The sequence below is a fragment of the Centropristis striata genome, chromosome 11 (assembly GCF_030273125.1).
Source record: "Centropristis striata isolate RG_2023a ecotype Rhode Island chromosome 11, C.striata_1.0, whole genome shotgun sequence".
Taxonomy (NCBI): domain Eukaryota; kingdom Metazoa; phylum Chordata; class Actinopteri; order Perciformes; family Serranidae; genus Centropristis; species Centropristis striata.
The window spans coordinates 31,808,907-31,829,496 of NC_081527.1; the positions used below are offsets into that span (position 1 = coordinate 31,808,907).

Genomic DNA, 20,590 nt, shown 5'->3' on the forward strand with positions numbered 1-20,590 from the left:
GCCTGGCATTCACTGATTGTATATGGAGGTTTGTATACAATGGATGCTCTGTCTTTTGAAATACAAGACTGGAACAGAAAGAAAACTATCTTTTAAAAAGCCTCTCTGGATTGTTTGAAACATTTCCAGCAAGAAAACAACAGAGCAGGTGTGCGATTCAATTCAAGCGGCACCGATTTCAAGGATGTCTTTGCAGTATAAAATAAGCTTAGACTGAGCTCTGCCAGACATACCTTCAAGGGTTTGCAACAGTAAGAGCAGATCTTGTGTTTCATACAGTATTATAGAGTAATTAAGGGAGTAAAAAAGCAACAAAAAAACAACCAAATACCTTCCTTTGATTCAGTGTTTCATCTTTAATCGGGGTATCAAAATGAGCTTGCTCTCTCTGAAAGGTGAACAGGAGGAATAAGATTACAGGAAATGAGAAACGGGGAGGAAGAAGGAAGAAGAAATAAGCGTTGCATAAATAATGTATAAGAAAAGGTACTTGGTGGCTGACACAGCAGCTGCCTTCCGATACATATGGTTTCATTTCCAACTCCATCTATTTTCCACTTCAGCCGCAAGGGAGAGTGGCAGCGGGCACCCGATGGGCGGGTCCTCGTGCCAAGGAGCAAAGATAAAGTACCGCAGGTTCGATCCATATGCTTTGAACATCAGTCACTCCCACCAACAATAAGCCTAATGCAGAGTGGTTATACATGCAAGGAAAGGGAGGTGGGGGGAAAAAAATGGAGGAAAACACGTCCCAGCACAGAGGAGATTCATTTGGGACGGCCGGCGGCTTACTAGGTTATCACTCACTTATCGCTGCTGTAGCGCGAGACGTGGAATGGCCGGGGAAATAGCTGTCCATCACCCAGAATACAATCAGTGGAGTACACGGCTGGGGAGCTAATGGATGTTTCCACAGGGAGGGCAATTTGGTGAATGGGAAAGTGGATGGGTCCATCATGCGAGATGGGATTATGCGCGATTGTTATCCTTCACAAGCGTGATATGACGGTCAAGGGGTGTAATGTATATGGACAAGGGAGACATTAAATAGTAATCTCTTCACAGCCCACTCACAGCCAATCAGCCTGCCCTCTTTCCACACTTTCCTTTCTGTGACCGAGCAGACGTTCTGAGTAGCACTTAAACAAAAAGGCTGCTGCTGCTGCTGAAATATGCAAAGTAGCGCGCTCTTGAAAATAAATTAAATTCTTATCTGTGGACGCAATTCAGTGCATTTTTAACCAAATCAACGCAATTACGGAATGGCTTGACAAAACAGAACTTTTGAGGCAAAAATAAATAAATATGAGTTCTTGTCAATAGACACATCAAACACTTAAAAATTAACACACTCCTGCTTGTGGTAGGCCTGTGAAGAGATGAGGCCTTGCATATCTTTCAAGTATTTGTCCGTTCTTTTTCGTCACATCTGCAGTAGTGCACAAACATTTCATCGGTAGAGAGCAATCATCCAAAAGAAAGAAGAAGAAAAAAAGAGGCACCAATTGCATCACACAGTTCCTGGCCAAGCAGTTATGGTGCCATACATCTCCTTTCCATTTTCGGGAAAATAAGCCTGTCACAAACCGCACCTTTCCTCTAATATCCCTTCGGTAAAAGCTCCTATCTGCAGCTCCGTGTCCTCATATATCCAGCGGCGTAAATGCAGAGGCCTCAGAAGATGTGTTTGAGGTGCTTGATGCCGTACGTCTTGAAAAACACCATGAGGATTAGAGTCCACAGGCCCAGGATGAAGCCATCAGGAGGATGCCAGTCTTTCTGCTTTGGTTTCTGAGGGGAGAAAGGGAGGGGGGTGAGGCGAGGTAAGGTGAGGTGGGGATGGTGGAGGGGGAGGGGAGGGGAGGGAGATTGCAGGTTAGCAGTAGTGTGTGTATTTCTTCTGTTGAGGCCATCGCTGATTGTTCTGTCATTCACACAGGCAGGCAGGCGCAGAATCACATATACACTCGCTTTATCTCTTCGCACACTTTATGTACACTATCTGCTGTCTCACACACACAAAAGGTTCACACAAAGAGCGGGTGGTAAAGCTCATCAGTACACCTCCCCTGTCTTGTGTTTGTCCCATTCACTGCCACATCATCACTTTGTGTATGATTATACTTTTAAATCTCCCCCGTATTAAACATGCATCTCACAAGGAGCACATTTATATGCTAATGCGGTGGCAATATTCTGCGGAGAGATGAGATTTAACCTCTAAAAAATCTTCCTAACTCCTCCACTGGCGACAAAGCTATAGATAGGCTGCGAGGACGCACTTAAGAGATTTCTGTTATCCCTCGCTATACATGCTGCCATTATCCAGTCAAGAAATCACCAGTCAGAAAAGGCATCCCCCAAAGCCAAAACCCAGAGACTTGGCAAAGAGGATCAACACACAGCACGCACTCCAACTCTGCCTGAGTCACAAACTGTACACACAACATACAGTACAGTTAAGCTGCTACACAAACACTTAGGAGATCCGTGTCTCTCTAGCTTGGCTGAGTGTTACTACAGTATCTAGTGTACATTTACTCTTTCTGGACTACATCCATATCAGTTGTAGCCAGCCTGAGAGCAGAATGACAGGCCCTGGACGATAAGATTGGACCCGGTCCAGGCTCATTATTGCCTATAAACTCAGTCGGACTACGGCCCTAAGTCAAGACAATATCAATGTGAAAAGGAATGTGCAGAGCCTCCATACTACAACAATCGATACATCTAAATATCTTGATATATTTCTTACCTTATAAACTCTCAATCACTCACATGCATAGACATGCATGCCATATTAACAGAATTGTGATTCACATTTTTTCTTTTTAGTTTGTTACTCTATAGTTGTTTTTGCACTTTGTAAGCTTGTTTGTTTATTAAGTTTTGTACGTCACTTTGTTTTTATGTGTCTGTCCTTGAGGTTTTTTTAATCCGTGTTCCTGTCATTGTTGTAACTTTAAAGTCACTATTGCTTTTGTTTTTGAATAAATCAACTACAAACCAGTCAAGTTGCAGTTTATATTCATGTTTGTTTAGGAGAAAATGCTTAAAATATGAATCTTGCTACAAATTCTAAAACACACACATCTTTAACCCTGCAACACAGAAGATATCTACAATCACGAAAGTTTCAAGATGGGCACCCAAGATTAGTGTCATCAATTTCGTATCTGACAAAATGTGAAATATGTCACAACCCCCTTCTGTTCCTGAGTTATGGCACTGAATAATGGCCAGAGAAGTGTTTTTCGGTATCCAAGTCAGTCAATCTCGCCAGGAGACCGCAAACAAATGTCACAAAGGGATTATATAGTTTCAAATATTAAAACGTTTTCGGTCAACATGAGGAATTGTATAGATGTAACAACAGATTTAATTGAAAATCGGGCATTTTTCAAGGAATATAATCAAATTCTCAACCTCTGGAAAATAGGTAAAAGCATGCATTTCCCAAACTTTCCAGACTTTATACAAACCATGTTGTTATGTGAAATATTGTCATAATTAGCCTATGGATTCTTGACTTATGAAAAAAAAGAAGTGAACAATAATAAAAGCTAGAAGAATAGTTTATAATTTGGCAGGCATTGCTTTGGTTCTATAGGCACTATAATATAACCAGGTTATGTCATTTAATGACTAACCAGCAGTGCAGACAGAACATTTAATCTAATCTTGATGACTGGTAGCATTTCAGTGCTGAAGCGGTCTAATTGGCCTGCAATTTATAAGTAAATTGACCTGTATAACTCAAGTGGACATTAATATTTTGCTGAAATTCCCTTTTTATGAGAGGTTGCGAACTGCTGAATTGGCATATGTGCAGTGGACAGCACTTGTGCATATACAAATGAGACTGGCACATACTGTAGAATGTGTTAAATATCTGCAGTGTCTGAAATTACCACCTGCTGAGCACTAAATGCCAGTAAAATGTGTCTTTGGCAGCTAAAATCTGGCCAAGACTGTAACATTTTAACACCTCAGTTATATTCAGTATTTCTTGTTTCTCAAACTCTTGCTGTGCTTTGATTGGCCGATGATCGGCAAGCAATGTCTCTGAATGGCTGCCTGTGATGCTCCTTCTTCACAAAGCAGCATTATCTCATCTAGTGGAGAAAGGCTGATGATGAACTTGACCTGTTGCATAATACAGTGAGTCTTAAATTAAAACCCTGCACTCGATTTTATTCATGAAATAGTATTTAGAGAAGGCCTGACTACATGTTTCTCTAGAATAATGAATATGAACTAACTTGGCTGGTGAAAATCATTTTTTATTTCTTATTAATTTAACCGTTCTTGGTGAGTGATGCGAAAAGTTAATTTCAGGAACTATGTGTGCCTGTGTGCTCATGCCTTTGTGTGCAGGGCACGGTCCTCTCAAGGCTGTCTTTTCAAGACAAACTCAAGGTTTACGTAACAATGATGCCAATTCCTTACCTAGAAAGACTGAGGACAGCAGAAAAATTAGATTACGTCTGAGTCCAAATTTATTTAACAGCTCAATCAAGTCAAATCAATAGAGCTCCACTGCTATACAGAATGCTAAAGAGGAGACAGCGAGGCGTTTAGGCCCTGAGCTCCGGACTTGTAGGCACAGAGTTGGACAGAGTCAGCGCTGGAGCTCCAAGGCAAAGAGCTTCTGATTTAAAGCTGCATTCACAACGCAGATATTAGCTTTTATTGGCCACCTATGTCCAGCAATAACCACACGTGAAATGGAATGGGAGGACAAATAAAGCCTCAAGTCTGAAACCGTGAAATTCAGGCTTAGAGAGGAGCTGCCAACCGTCACAGGCACCTTTCCTGCAGACACAATATCTACAGTAGATAGTGTCTGAGAGAAAGCGAGCTGCAGGTCATATTGTGGAAAGAACTCTGCAGCTCACTGACTGACTGTCTGCTGAGACAATGAAGCTCAAACTATAAAGGGATGTTTTCAGCGTCTGATTCAATGGAAACTACAGAAAAGTTTCATAGACACATTCTGGTCTCTGACGTCAGAAAAGACGACGTCAAAGCAGGTCTTCTGTTCAAAAATAGGCTATTGTGAAAAGGCCCTGAAAACCTATTTTCCAAAACAGTTTCTTATTATGAATGATGTGAGCCAACGTGGACACCTTCTGCCTAAGTTAGAATATCTTTTCACATTTCAAATCATTTAAAATGTTATTAAAAATGAATTAGGGCTAGAACAGAACCAGACTATTCATAGTAATAACACTTCAGGTTGGTGAATCAACTCAGAGTATTTAATTATGTCTTGTGCTTGTGGTTTACACTGTTGTTTTTTTAAACTAAAGATTTCTAAATACTCAACATTAATTACTGATGTTTCTTTTTATTCAGTACACCACTCAAATGGTGAGAGCGGCTGCCCTGCACACAACTCCTATAACATCCTACATGAGTCTACCTACAAGACTTTTATGCATTATTTGTAATCAAGATTTGTACAACTTTTTAGGAAAATTCACACACTTTAAGTGCTTTCAGGGCACCCGAACCAAAAATTCCTAGACTATCAAAGCCTTTATCATCACATCTAAATTGTTTGGATTTCAAAAAATAAGTTTAAAGATTTCATTTATATCCACAGCAAGCAATATCCCGTCATGGAAAAAATTACTACATCACCCTTGTTTTCTCCTTATAATAATGATAATGATTTCGGTTATTATGAAGAAAACCATGGAAAATGGCTAGATATCAGCTCTTAAAGTCACTTTGGATAAAAGCGTCTGCTAAATGACTAAAAATAAATGTAAATGTAAATTAAACTCTTATGAGCTATTTTTGTTCTTATCATGATATGTGTCCAAACAAATGTACCTAAAGTTGTACCAGGCATTAAAATGAAAAAGAAATTGAAGAAAACAATGGTCTAATAATTTTTTCCATGACTGTATACATTGACTTTTTTGTTTATGTTACCAGCGTCTACATTATTTTACATTCTCGTTTAGGGTGCCCTCCATGTCTGGTGTGAGAAGCAGGCAAGGGAAATATTCAAATCCAAGCATATTGCTAAAACTCTGAATTTTTCCAAACTTTCAAGACTTTGTAATCCTGTGTAATGTGAAATCAATAGATTTCCACACAGTCAGAGGAAAAAAATGTGTGCATCCTACTCATAGTTCAGTAATAAAATTCTGCCTCACCGTGGATCATCTCTCCTGCTGCTGACAGCCCTGTGAGCCGCAGAGTCAATCCCACAGGAAGGGAGAAGAGGAGAGTTTACCAGCGTCTGGTTCAAAAACACTTAAGCCAACTTTGCTTTGGACGAATGAAAATTATCTGCTTGGCGTCACTCTGTCCCTCGTTAGTTAGGTCACAAGTTAGGTTATTTTGAGACAAGACTATGCTATGTTATTGCCAGCTAATATTACTTACTACCGTTAGTTCAACAGCAAGACGACCAGCTCAGCAACTGTTTATTTTCCTCAGTTTTTTTTCTTTTTGCATCTATCATAATGACTGTGAAGGCTGCTAAACCCGGTTCTGTTGCCCATACACACGGCTCCAGTTCAGACGCCAGTCCAACGAAATTACCTGCCAGCATTCCCCCTGCACCGGGCCTGAAAACCTCAGCGTTCCAAAGCTCCTCGCTCGCAGTGTAACGTTAAACACCAATAGTCTCATTCTTTCTGTTCTCCGAGCTCCTAGTCCTGCAGCACGGCTAATGAGCCTGCTGACCGCTAGATTAGTCAAGTCAAGTCAAACTTTATTTATAGAGCACATTTAAAACAACCGGGGTTGACCAAAGTGCTGTACAGATATCACAGTTGCAGGAAATACGGTAAAAACTAAAATACTGAAATACATAAACACAGTGCAACAATAGAATAAAATAAATTAAAATATAATAAAATAAATTAAAAACTAGTTTTTTGCAAGATTTCCACTTAAACTTGATTAAAAGCCAGGGAGAAAAAGTGTGTTTTTAAGGAGGATTTAAAAACCTCAAAAGATCCTGCAGATCGGATGTGCCAGGGCAGATTATTCCAGAGCCACAAAGGCTCGGTCACCTTTGGTTTTAAGTCTGGTTTTAGGGGCGGCCAGTAGCAGCTGACTGGAGGATCTCAGTGTTCTGGCACGGGTGTGGATTTTAAGGAGCTCGGTCAAATATTGAGGGGCTAGGCCATTAAGAGCTTTAAAAACAAACAATATAATTTTAAAGTCTATTCTAAAAGCAACCAGGAGCCAGTGCAGCGAAGCTAGGACAGGTGTAATGTGGTCACGTTTGCGTGTGCCAGTAAGGAGACAAGGAGCTGCATTTTGAACCAACTGCAGGCGGTGCAAAAGTGAGTGGTCCAGGCCAACATACAGTGAATTACGGTAATCCCGTCTGGTATTAATAAAAGCATGGATCACAGTCTCCAGATCTCTATGTGGCAGATACCCTTTTACTTTTGTTTTTTATGACCGAGCTAACCTGATGATCAAATTTCAGCCTGTCATCTAGTATTACCCCAAGATTTTTCACTGAAGAGCGAATGTTGGTAGTAAGCGGGCCCAGAAAGCCAGCTGGAAAGTCTGCTGGACCACAACCGAACATTATCATTTCTGTCTTGCTTTTAGATTAGTTAGCGTCAGTGAGCGGGTAGCATTACTTGAGGAACAAGAGTTATACAATAATAAGGCTTCTTTAACATGCCTTATGACGCACTAGAAGTGTAAGGTGGTCTCTGTATCTGCAGAGAACCTGCCGTCTGCTTGGATTTTGTCTTTGGGCATGGCCAGGCTGAGGCTCTAATTTGTGATGTCCGAGTTGGAAGCTGAGGAAGCTCGATTATTATCACAATTTTTTATATTGTTTTTAAACTGCCAGTTTTAAAGCATTTGTACTGAAAACTAAAGAAACTAGAGATTAGTTCAATATTTTATTAACATACGAAGTAATTAAGAAATCAAATGTTGAATATAAAAAATTTAAAAAATATTATATATATATATATATATATATATATATATATATATATATATATATAATAATATAACAAATGTAGAAAAATATAAAATAACGGTTAACTACTTTACAGTCCTGAGTGTCTTTGCAGGTATGCAAGACCCAAAATAAATAATTGTGAGCCTAATTTCTCTCTTGGAATGTTGCTTGTGCAATGGCCATAAAAAAAAGTGTGAATTGCTTTGCTGTGAATGTTAGTTTTCTCTCGATAAAGCAGCGGATAGATTGTAATTTCCTTTGTTCTTACACATTACACATTCACCTGTACCTCCCTGGTTTGTTGCTCCTCAAGTCATGGCTGACATCTATTTCACTGCCCTCAGCTCTGCGTTTAGCTCCACATTCAGTCTTTTTTACTTCTCCGGAAACTTACAAACAGAAGTGGAGCAGGAAAAGGTCGACTTTGATTGGCTGTTGTCACGCACATGTTTGATCGAGTAAATATGCTCACAGCTGATCACCGTAATCGACCTGAAATTTCTCACAATCGCTTATCGCGAACACATAATCGCCCAGGCCTAATACCAACAGTATATAAAGAGACAGTGTGACGGTGTGAAAGGGGTCACTGACAGGGATGAACCTACAGGGAGTTATCACCTCACCATCTGCAGCTCCCCTTGGCTTTATGGAGTGTTTTAATGAGTTCCAGCTTATTGTTTAGCTGTCTGGGCCACAACTTTACTCTTCTGTTCTACATTCACAGCTCTAATATGTCATTCCTGCCCACAGCAGGTAGTAGTTTCCAGCAAAAAAGCTGTACACAATCTCTTTGCAGCAATCTGATATAACTTTGAACAGACCTTGATCCTGACATGATCGGCAAAATGACCCAGGTCATGGTTGTGTTCACTCTAATAAATAGCCATGGTTACCAGTTGGCTTTGAGGCTCTTAATATTTCCCTGACACTGCAAACTGAATCCTGACACATTTTCAAGTGCTGGTCGATTTTGACCCGTTTGTTCTGGTCTAGCTGGAACTCCCAAAATCCCAATTAGATTTGACAGCATGCTTGAGTTGTTCTCTATGTTTTACGGTCAGCTGGACACAGAGCTATGACAACAGTGATCTGTCCCGCTGAGACATTGACTTAATCAGATGAATACCAATCTGACAGTACAGACTGCCATTGCAAAGCCACTGATACAGCAGAAATGTGGTCCAGATCATATATTCAAAGTGTTTTTTTTTGCATCAGATCTGCGTTGCATAACAAAATCTGAGTTGAGACACTTTCAGCTGCAGCGTTGATGACCGAGCGGCCAGCAGGAAGACAAGAAGAGGAGCTGAGGGTTAAACATCTGGAGGAACAAGGCAGCACCCGACCGGGGACGTTTATAAGACACGACTAGGAGCACGTGGCCATTGGGGGCAGTTGACCTCCGTGACAATGGTAGGCAGAGGTCTGTGTGACTGTGACTCTGCGTGTGTGTGTGTGTGTGTGTGTGTGTGTGTGTAAGTTCAAGCCCCTTGAGTAAGGGAGAGCAAAGGGAGATGGATCGACTGTGACAGGAAGCCACGTCAGCACCGCCGGCAGAGAGAGGAGCATATGTCAAGAGGGAAGAGGGAGAAAGACATTAGAAGAGAAGTAAGCAACACAAAGTCAGAGGAAAGAGAATAATAACTACACACCTTCAACAAGTAACATTTAAAAGCAAATTTTCCCTTTCAAATTATTTCTCAGTTAATTTATTTGGAAGATAAAATGCAGCCCGACAGCTTTTTATTCATTAGTAAAATTACTTTTTGAAACAGACAAAGCTCAAAACATAAGTGATACTTTTGACCTTTTGACTCAATTTTTGGCAGCCTATTTTTGTAGATTTTTTTGTTAAACATATCTTTGGCATTGCCATACCAACATTTCTTGTTAGAATATTGTTAGAGTATTAGCCCACCAGTTTGTGCCACAGCTGTCCTAAACGAACAGCATTAGTAAATACAAAAATCATTGTTTATGTTTCTGTAATGCTTAACACGGAAATATGTAGAAGTTCTTTAACCGAAATTATATTTTTAATGCTAAAACGTAATTTTTATTGTTATCCATGAACTTTCAAATTTACCGTTTTACATAAAATAAAAATAGTAAAGCATTTTATCATTTCTTGATTAAGAGTCAAATTATAGTTATTAACTTGCATTCCTGAACATATAAATTAGTTTTAGTGGTTGAATGTTCTGCTGGTGTAAAATAAAACAGAAGGCAAGTTTCCATAGTCCAAGGAGATGTTTCCTTCAGTTGCTTCTTCTTTTCCTGACCAGCAGTCTTAAACTCCCACATTCAATTTATAATCATTAAAATAGAGAAAAAGCAGCAAATTTTTCATATTTGTGAAGCTGGAACCTGAAAATATTTGGAGCTTTTGCTTGATTAATGACTTCAATGGATAATCTGTTATTAAAATTGCTAATTTTCTGTCAGCCAACTAATTGCTGAAATGACGAATTGATACAGCGCTCAATGTAATGACTAAGTTAATAACTACTTTGAATATCAAATCTGAAAAGCTTTGGACAGAAATCAATACCATGAAAAAAGGAAACCAGTGAGAGTTTTTCACCTTCGCAGAATGAAAAGAATATAGCTCCTTCACAAAAAAAAAAAACGACTTGAGGGAGACAGAGGAAAAAAAAATATTAGGCTCAGAAATGAGAGCGAGGAGCAGAAAAGAGGCGAGTGTTCGCTGACCTTCACTGGCGGAAACATTCACATTCCACTGCCAAGGACAGGGACTTCTAGCCATGCAGCCTGCCTCCGTTACACACGTTTTGTGTTGCGTATTCAATTCACAAGTAAAATCAATTAACGGCTACCCATCTGATTGATTGGAGCTAATTAACATGGCCATGCAGGATGCTAATGGTCGTTGAGGGAGGTCTGAAACGGCCTGCCAAACACCAGCACTCCAAGGTCAAAACTGCAGCAAATTTATGTTGTGCGGAGCTGGATGACAGAACAGCATCTCATTGTGCAGTGCCAGGACACTTCACTGTATTACCTAGACATTTAAGTGCGAAGACAGTCAAAGCAGTAGGTGTATTATTCTCTCATAAAGCATGTTTTGCTTTTCGAAGATATTATTTTTAATCAGTGAGCACAAGCAACATAGCAAAGCTAAAAAGCTTGTTGGAGACGGTTTGGTCTGTGATCCACACGATCCAAAAATAGACTATTTTAAAAAAGTGTCAATGTTACAAGCTCAGTAAGGGGAGAAAGGGTTTGGTGAGGGATGGGAGGGAGGCAAAGCATTCATTTCAGTGTTTCCATTTTCGATTCTCTGGAGCCATATGGTGTGGCGTCAAGCTGGCAAAAGAACAAATAACAATTTGACGCCAGAGACCAGGACTCACAGCAGCGATGCAGGGAAAAAAAGTAGAATACACAAGAGACTGAGAGAAAAAAAAAGGAGCTCCTTCTAGTTATTTCCAGAGCTGAACATATTGTGATTAGGTGTTGGCAACGTGATGAGACGTGTGAGGTTGAGAAGAGAAGGTGGCAGGAAGAGGGGACTCACCCTGTCACCACTAGCAAGACAACTGCCAACGGTGACAGGGCATTAATCAACTCCTCACGTACACACATCCACATACACAATGAGGGGAAGTTTGTACACAGACGCCATACAGCACAGGCTTATATATCTGCCGTCAGTCACTCTGATGACTTTTCTATTTACAAGCCGCCGCCTGGTCTACTGGCAAATGGAAAAATGGCTTTCTCAGAAGATAAACACAGTTAGAAGATTTGTTTTTGTTGGAGGCACAACTGAAATCAGACCACTTGGGAATGTTTTAGACATCAAATCTTATGAGATCCAATCACATCTAGTTCTTCAGATGAGTGCATCTGATCAGCGACAACAAAGGACGCTGCCACAGTGGCACGAAAACAAAGATATCGCAGAGAGTGCTCCGCACAATATGACAGCTAATCAAAAAGAGGAGAGCTGTCAATAGGCTTCATGGACATTGGTCATTCTGCTGCAGTGCAGATGGATTATGGTGAGGAGGAGAGAGATGAATCAGGCTGTCAGGACTCCCATCCTCAACCCAGCAGGAGTGCTAGCCGATAATCGAAATCTCTGACAGGGGTCGCCGGGTCCACGAGTGTGTTTGTACGTTGTTCGTGTGGGTGCATTTAAAAAGAGGAGAAAAAAAAAAGAGTGAGCCAAGATATGAAGCCAAGTAGCAGGCAGCGGAGACTTGATGGGTGTGATTGTTTGTGAGCGTGCAAGCTTTCAATAGTGCGATTGCTTTTGTGTATTGAAAATTACAGACACAGTTTACGGGGCACTCTCATGTGAGCGCTGGGCAGCAGATCTGAGACGGGCCTGTATTTGCCAGGGTTTTGAGGCAGTCCTCAATGATCAATTTCCCAGAGTGCTGCAGGGTTTGGAGACCCCTCCTGTTTCCCATCACAATACTCAATAAGCGTCTGACAGGGCTCAGGCCTGTGGTCAGCTTCATTTCTCTGGGCCAACTGACTGTGACTCCTTTGTTGACACTAAAGTCGATGTCAGCCAGAGACGTTTCCAGCTGCAGAAGCAGAGGATTTTTCTAATTTTCCAATTTTTTTTTTTACCCTGTATATCTCAATTTAATCAATGACATCAACACTTATAGTTTAGTGTCCATTTACATAGTGGAAATCATTATCCTCAAATCAAAATTGTTAGTCAAGTCAATCAAATCTGTAGTCACCAGAATCTAAAGTTGGAGCATTTCAAACTGATCCATCCTCAACATCACATTTTTTTTGGCATGTTTATTATTTTCCTCTGTGCCTGCTCACTAATCAAAAACAACCACAGTATTATTATATCTGTATTTAGGGAAATGGTGACCATTGTTCTGGAAACCTCACAAAAAAGCTGCATTGGCTCTAAAACCACAAGGCCAGATTTGACAATTGGCATTAGTTTAGCAACTGAAATTACTTGGCATGTGTTTAAGCATTAAAATGAGACAAACAAATGCTGAATTGTCATATTTTTCCTCAGCAAAAACATATTAAATTGTCTACCTTTGTTTTAATTTGAAACCATAATCCCTGGGAGACAATGCTAAATAACATAGCAAGGGGTTTAGACAGCGTGCTTATGGCTGAAACTTATTTTATGGAAGATGTGGCTCCATTATGTTTATTAAAATGATGAGATGCTCAAATGTTACTGCCTGAGACATTGGTAGAAAGCCATTTAGCTTGAATATGCATAGAAAACCCCATGTGAAGCAGAGCTAACCTTCTCTGTTGTCCTCTGTATTGGCTTAAAACAGCAAAACACTGGATACTTATCTGGCATGTACGTTACAGAAGAATAAAAGAATTTTAGATTAACATACTTAAATCTTGATGAGATACTACTGACAAATATCTGGCTCTTTGGCTGCAAAATGCTCCACCATGTTCACGAGCCAGTTCGTCTTCCTGTACTGTACAGCTTTCTGCTACTGGAAACACATTGAGAGTGTGAGAATGAAAACATGCCAGAAAAACAGAAAATTGAGCTGGAGCACACCTAAACACAAACCAGCTGTGGGAAATTGGAGAGGTGGAAGATTATTTGCACTGCTTTCATCACTACAGTTAGTGCAATCCATTGTTTATTTAAAAATATTGATTAGAGCAGCTTTAACTAATCTGGGTAATCAGTTCAACAGTGATGAGATGTTCATTTCAGGATATGCAAACTAAAACCTGACCAATATGGGATTTGTGAGACCGGGACTGATACAGATTTTTGAGGGGGAATGAATCGATAACTGATAGTCATTTTTTGAGCTGTAATGAAAATAGACTTGTGTGGATTGTGCACAAAATTTCCACCAATCTGTTCTTTAATAATATTTAACATTATTATACAAACAATGAATTACATTGTCTGCCAACTATTTAAATGATGACTGATAAAATAAAGAATAAATAGCAAATAAAAACGCGTTCAGTGTCAGTCAATTGCTGACTATTTAAAAAAAATAGAATAAAAGCGAACACCATTTCTAACTCACCAAGAAACGTTTTCGGCATTATATATTGTGTAAAAAATGTTTTCATAACAGCACAGATCAGACAGCATATAGGCCGATACAGATACCTTTGATGATGATGCCAATACCATCCGATAATATCTGTCAACTGATATATATGACAGGCTCTAACTAACTATTTTGCCATTTGGGTGATACTTATATTATGCTGTACATAAGCAGTGGCTGTTCACAGCAGAAACATGTGTGCAATAACATGCAACACATGTTATTGCACACATGTTGCAACACACAACACAAAAGCTCTAAATAAATTATACCAATGTGTAACTTTGTCAAAGTGCGATCCAGTTAAGTCACAGCTGAAACAATTACTACAGACACAGTCTCGCAGCTTCTTGTTGAAAGGACTCTGCATTGGATAATATTGAGAAAATGGCCGTGTTAATGTTTTTAAATATGGGTTTCTTAGAGGCAGCTGAACCCCAAATGTAAGCACCACTAATGTCTGCTCTTGCCTGTGGCAAAGATTAATGTGACTTCTTTACTTTTCCGAGGCACAAGTTGAAGGGGAAGTATGGAAATAGTATTTTTAATAGGCTCTTAATGGAAAATCTTACAAGAGTGATACAGAAGACCCGAGCCCGTCTATTCTGAATGCAGAGCACACGTACTAAAGGTGGAATGAGGAGGAATAGGTGTTCATTTGTGAAGGTCGGCCCGAATGAAAGCTGCAATCCATTTGGGAATGAGGTGAATGCACAATTCCTCGCCACAATCTTGCCTATCCATTCTGCTGGATTTCACGGATGCCCCTCCACACTGAGACCAGGAGGCACTTGCATTTCACACTCGGAGCTGTCACCATGGAAACGACACAAAGACATCTGTTGTGGATGTTGCACATAACTTCCTGTTCTCCGTTCAAATTAAGGATGGACACGCGGACACTCTTTGCATGATAAAAACACACAAGCTCGAACAAACGGCCACCCACGCAAAAGACAAACATGAAAGGTCGACGTTCCATCGCCAATAAAAATGTTGGTGTTATATCAGCGTGGTTATGAGAGTTTCTAAGTGATCCTGGTGTTTGTGTGTGTCTCTTACCTGATGGATGATCTCGGCCACTGGCAGCTGGTCCACATACGAGTATGTCGCTCTTTGCAGCTCTCCATTCACAGCACTGAAAGGACAAAACGCACAAAACAGCACTCCATTACCTAAAGTAAGAAAGTTGCACTTTGGAAACATTAAGCTTTTGTCATGTGGGACGCAATTATTCAGTGATGAAGAATCGCTGTCAGGAAGAGGAACGGACTCCAGTGTTTCTGTTGGCAGTGTGTGTGTAGCTGAGGTGTGTGTGATTAACAGAGCATTTCAGAGCTGAGCAGAGAAACAATGACACACAGTGGAAATTGATGCATGTAAATCCATTTTTCCTCTTGATAAATAAAAAGGAAATACTCCAGTAGAACCATAACAGAGGCAACGCCATCTTAATAAAATGAGCTTCTTATCCTGTGTATAACACTGCAGACAATAAATGAAAAACAAAGACAGGAAACAATTTTAAAGTGAGAGTACACTTAAAATCAGTGGCAAGAAAAAAGTCAACCCATTAAAATGGCCTTGTTTTCTGCATTAATTTTTTTCATAAAATGTGATCTGATCTACATCTAAGTCCCAAGTATAGACAAACACAATGTGCTTAACCTTATACCACACAAACAATTATAATATTTCATGTCCTTATTGAACACATCCATTAAACATTCAAACATTGGCGTTACATTTGATAAACTACAAGATAAAATACAGCTAATGTTTATTGTTGATGCTCTTGCGTCTCATTAGTCTGAATTAATTTCTCTTTTTTTTTAAATTCTGAATCTGTAAAAATATTCCGCTTAAACCACTTCTGCAATGTACAATTCTTTCTTCCAGGCATTAAAAATGTCCTGTTTGTTTTAATAAAATAAGAATATTATTGATGTGTCTCTTGCATTAATTAGGTTATCATGGATTGTTGATGTAATTTGACCTGATGACGAGAGCTCAGCCGCCATTATGGGAAGAAAAAGATTTTTAAAAATGTCAAAAGTGACAGTCCTAGCTGCAAAAAGATGTTTTGCATGACTGTAACATACTTTACATATGGTTTAGGAATCTTGTAAACACAGTCAGGACACTCTGCATCCACCCCCAAACTCAAATATCCTGAATTTCCCCAATTCTTATCTGGCCCAACTCTTTAGCCACAAAACTCAACTTTTTCAGACATTTAGCACTACTCCCAGTGCTGTAAATCATCTTTGATGTGTAAAATCAGCAGAGCTCCCTTTAAATTCTAGTTTTTTTAGCTAGGTTACAGTTGGTTAGCTTGAAATTTGTGACAGATTTTACTAAATTCCACAAAACAACACAAATGTTTGAGTTGTGGGTGAGAGAAAACCCTTCAGATGTATTTAAGAGTTGCATTTCGTATGATCTATCATTAAAACATGGTATCTAACATAGAGATGCATAGCTTACTGAGAGAACAGACTGAGTTACATCAATCCAGAAAAAGCTATTAACACTAAGGTGTAAAACCTTGTATCCTTGTATCCAAGGCCTAATCACAAAGAAGAGCAACATGATGCTCAGTTTTCAAAGTAAAGGATGGACTCTTTGGGGCATTTAATTCTATAAGAAAAGCTGACCATAAAACGTGTGTGAATTGTGAGTTAGAAATAAAGCAATTTACATTTACAGCATTAGAACTAAAGCTCCCTAACTTAAATTAATTAAGTTGAGGTTCAGCTTCTTGCTCAAGGACACAGAAGGTCAGCACATGCCAGCTGATGAATAGACATCAGTTAATGTGAGACAGGAGGTATTAAACCTGTGACCTTTCAGACACAGCGCTGGTTATCCAGTCACAAAGCCTCCCTGCTTCCATTGTTGTCCAAAAGCTATTAAAAAAGCATGAATGAGCCGCACTGTGTTACATGTTTCATCATTACAATGAACATGTGCGCTGCAGTTTATTTTGAGTCAGCCCCACATACACCATCCTGCTGCTGTAAATACTCACTGGAGCACCAAATCCGCTTCTGGAAATAGCTTCTCAAACAAACACCCAATTTACTCCTGTTTTATTTAGCTTTACACTGCAGTGCCCAGCTGTTTAACGCTTAATCACTGTGCCCCTTTTTAAATTAAACTTTATATTAGTGACTGTTTTTAAACATTCCATGAAAACTAAAGAGCAACAGATCATGTCTGGAAAGTGTTCAAAAGGACACAAGATCATTGTTGATTTGGTCTTTTCAGAGGATTTTGTTGACAGTAATAAAGATATAAAATATTGCCAGCCTTGTCCTTGGACCTTTAAAGCTATCTTGGCAAGGTTTTTCTCATCAGCATAAATAACAAAATCAGCTTGCATATGAAAAGTACAATGCAGAAAAATGGCTTGTGGCTTCTAATTTGCTTGAAGAGAAAAAAATACTGAGGATTTTAGGAAAACTTGGCTCCCCTTCATTTCTTTTCTGGAAGACATCCATACCTATTTGAATGATAAGTCTCTTTCTCAGACAGCTCTCAGGAAATTTAAGGCCACTCTAGACTGATCCTCTGTTGGTTCCGTCACCTTGCACATTCTTAAAGGAATAGTTCTGGTTTTGTGAAGCGGGGTTGTATGAGGTACTTATCTATAGTGTGTTCGCTAGTCGGCATGCCTCCACTTTGCAGGGATACCTGCACGGAAGCCAAGAAAGGTACTGCTGTGGATGGGGGCTATAAAAATCAATAAGTTTAAGTGTACGCTATATTTAGAGTAGTTTCACTGCTTTTACTGAACATACAGTTCTTTCTAACGGAGAGCTGAAGCAGTTATATTATGCATCTATGCTCTCCAGACTCTCTGACAAAAAGAGTCATTTTACCTCACAGAACATGGGAGATGCTGGTCTTTATTTAATTTTTGAATGGGTGGGGTCGGGGGTTGAGTAATATTTAACTCAACATTCATGTTTCTGTTGTTCAATGAAAGAATTGATTGTTCAATAAAATAATTAAAACTTGATAAAGTTCTACTTATGTCATGTTGAAATGTCATGTTTTTTTTATTTTTAATGTTTCCAAAATCCCCCAGCTTAACTTCCCATGGAAAGTTTTTGGAAATTTTCCAGAAATTTTCCACCCCTTTGCAATAGTCCCAACTGTTAAAATGTTTAGGACTGTTTGTGGTGACGCTGACCATGCTGAGAGTTGTGTGGAGGCGATTGATATATCTAAATCCAATGTATAGGCCCTGTGCAACGCCAAAGTCTCACACGCACAGGAATTAACAAACTGATCAAAGCAGCCGTAGAGGTCTGTGAGGTAAATTACCGTTTTTGTCAAAGGATTCTGGTGGCTTTGAAGAGCGTGTAGATAACAGCTTCAGTTCCCATTCTGAAAGGGCCGTCTGATGGCAAGGCAAAGTAGTGAAAATATATACAAATATGTATAATATAGTGTAAACTGATACTGATTTTTCTTAGGTGGCTGAAATACATTTTGCTCAGCAGCCACCATCCACAGCAACACATTACTTTGCCGGTACTCCTGCCTGCTTCTCCAAACTGGAAGCTTGCCGATCGCCATCCACTGCAGATAAGTACCTCATACAGACCCACTTTAACAAATCCAAACTATCTATTTAAGTACAGTGCGTATGCGTTTTTGTAGGTTTACAAAATTCTGTGTTGTGTTGTACGGATTGAAACAAACAGCTGTGTCATCTTTGTGAACAAGAACATAATCATTTACAAAAATCAACATAAAAGCATCAGAAAAGGGTACATTTAAACTTGTCACACCTATTACAATTGCCACCAGCCACCAATGTGCCACAGTTGCCAGTTTTAAATGTTTGTATGCTCCCATGTACATGTTATTTGAGAGGCCTCTTGTTTCCAACATCGCAGTCGCACACAGAGTCAGGAAGAAGAATCTCAGCTAAAGGTCACAGTCGAGTGGAGGTTCGACTGAGTGGCTGTCTTTGTCCAATCAAAGAAAGTTAATGTCAGACAGCTGCAGACAGAACGGGCCTCACCCCCCCCCCCAGTGAGCCACCGCTTGCTGTGTTAAACAACCTCTTCTCATTTTTCTCTACTTTTTTCCCCTCCGAGTAACTTTTCTTCAAATTCTTTCTCTCCGGCTTTTGCTCCTTTGCCCTCCCTTCTTTATCTTGCTGTCTTTATCTCCTTCTATTCAACTCTTTTTTTTTTTTTTTTTTTTGCCCGTCTCTCTTCTCACCACGTCTGTGCGGTAGGGCAAAAGTTGCTCTGACAGACAGGAACAGAGACAGAAGAAAACTGGCCGGGCTGGCAGGCAGAGAGAAGATCTCCTGCTGTGCTGCAAGCTCTTTCTGCCACTGGAAATATGTCACTGAGAGCACAGACGTCTCGCCGCCATCCCTGTTTTTTTTTTTACTTTCTTACTTTTGCACAAGAGATGAACTCAAATTCAATTCAAACCACTTTCCACTTTATTTCCCATATAAAAAGATATTTTTGGAGAGGACTTTTCAATCCACTTAGCTGATTCTAATAGATATGACTGTCCCTCCAGCTCCAGAATCACTGCTGTCTCCAGCTGTCATCCTTAGATCAAACAAATTTCTGTTTAACATCTGCTCTACAAATGACCCAAGTAGTTTTTGTAGACTCCATCCAGCGCTGCGGGTCACAAATTACATTAAATTCGCTTTATTACTCAAATGGGATATGAATTCATAATTGATATTTTCCTTGGGAGCGTTGTGACCCACAAGATGACATGTTTTGGTCAACAAGCACCTATGGCTGGAAGTGAGTAGCTACACAATGTCATTTCACTGTTAAGCCCATGCATAATGAAGAGGATAGAGGGGGTCCATTAAAACGTCCTCTCCATCAACAGCAATTCACTTAATGGAAGAAGAAAAAAAATCAGCCGTTTAGAAATGGGTGAGAGGGGAAGAGAGAATAAGAGCGGGACGAGCGTGAGCAGGAGAACGAGTAAGACACTTACACACTTGAACACACATGTACCCATCTTCTCTAAATATACTGCTCCACTTGTCTGAGTGGCTGGATGAGCTGACAAAAGTGGATTAAAGCAGCACTATATGTAATAACAGCTTGTTTCAGAGGACATCTGTTATCGTCTCTGTGGGAGCACACAGAGCTCACTACAACCCATTTTCAGGTCTTATGAAACGCTGTTATTTAATTTCAGCAGTGTAGTGTCCGAACTGAGGTCTCATAACGATCCTTCTAGTGATTGCTTTTTTTTTTTTTTTTTAAATGATCCAGATGTGCTGTCAAAGGGTTTACCCAAGGCTAGTCCGGATTTTATTAACAATAGCCCAATTCACATGAGATTTATTTCTTTAAAAGGAGGTGGGATGATTACTGTACGTAGGGCCGCAACTAGCCATTATTTCCATAACTGATAATCCACCAATTATTTTTCCAATTAACTGATTATGACAAAGATTACGTGGAAAAATGCACACCATAATTAGAGCCTGAGGTGACAAATTGAAATTACTTGTCTGAAACCCAAAGACATTTAGTTTGCATATCTATCTATTTCATATATG

At 39.7% G+C, this 20,590-nt stretch overlaps 1 protein-coding gene across 1 annotated transcript in view; it reads right to left on the reverse strand.

The window, feature by feature from the left end:
• Nucleotides 1-336: 336 nt before the first annotated feature.
• The window catches only part of pigk (phosphatidylinositol glycan anchor biosynthesis, class K), a 34,419-nt gene continuing 14,165 nt past the window's right edge, over nucleotides 337-20,590 (reverse strand). Inside the window, exons 10-11 of the mRNA XM_059344788.1 lie at nucleotides 15,082-15,157; nucleotides 337-1,791 (exon numbers count right to left, since the gene is read on the reverse strand). Coding sequence (XP_059200771.1) covers nucleotides 1,675-1,791; nucleotides 15,082-15,157 — 193 coding nt within the window. The 3' untranslated portion in view covers nucleotides 337-1,674. The remainder of the gene's footprint in view (nucleotides 1,792-15,081; nucleotides 15,158-20,590) is intronic.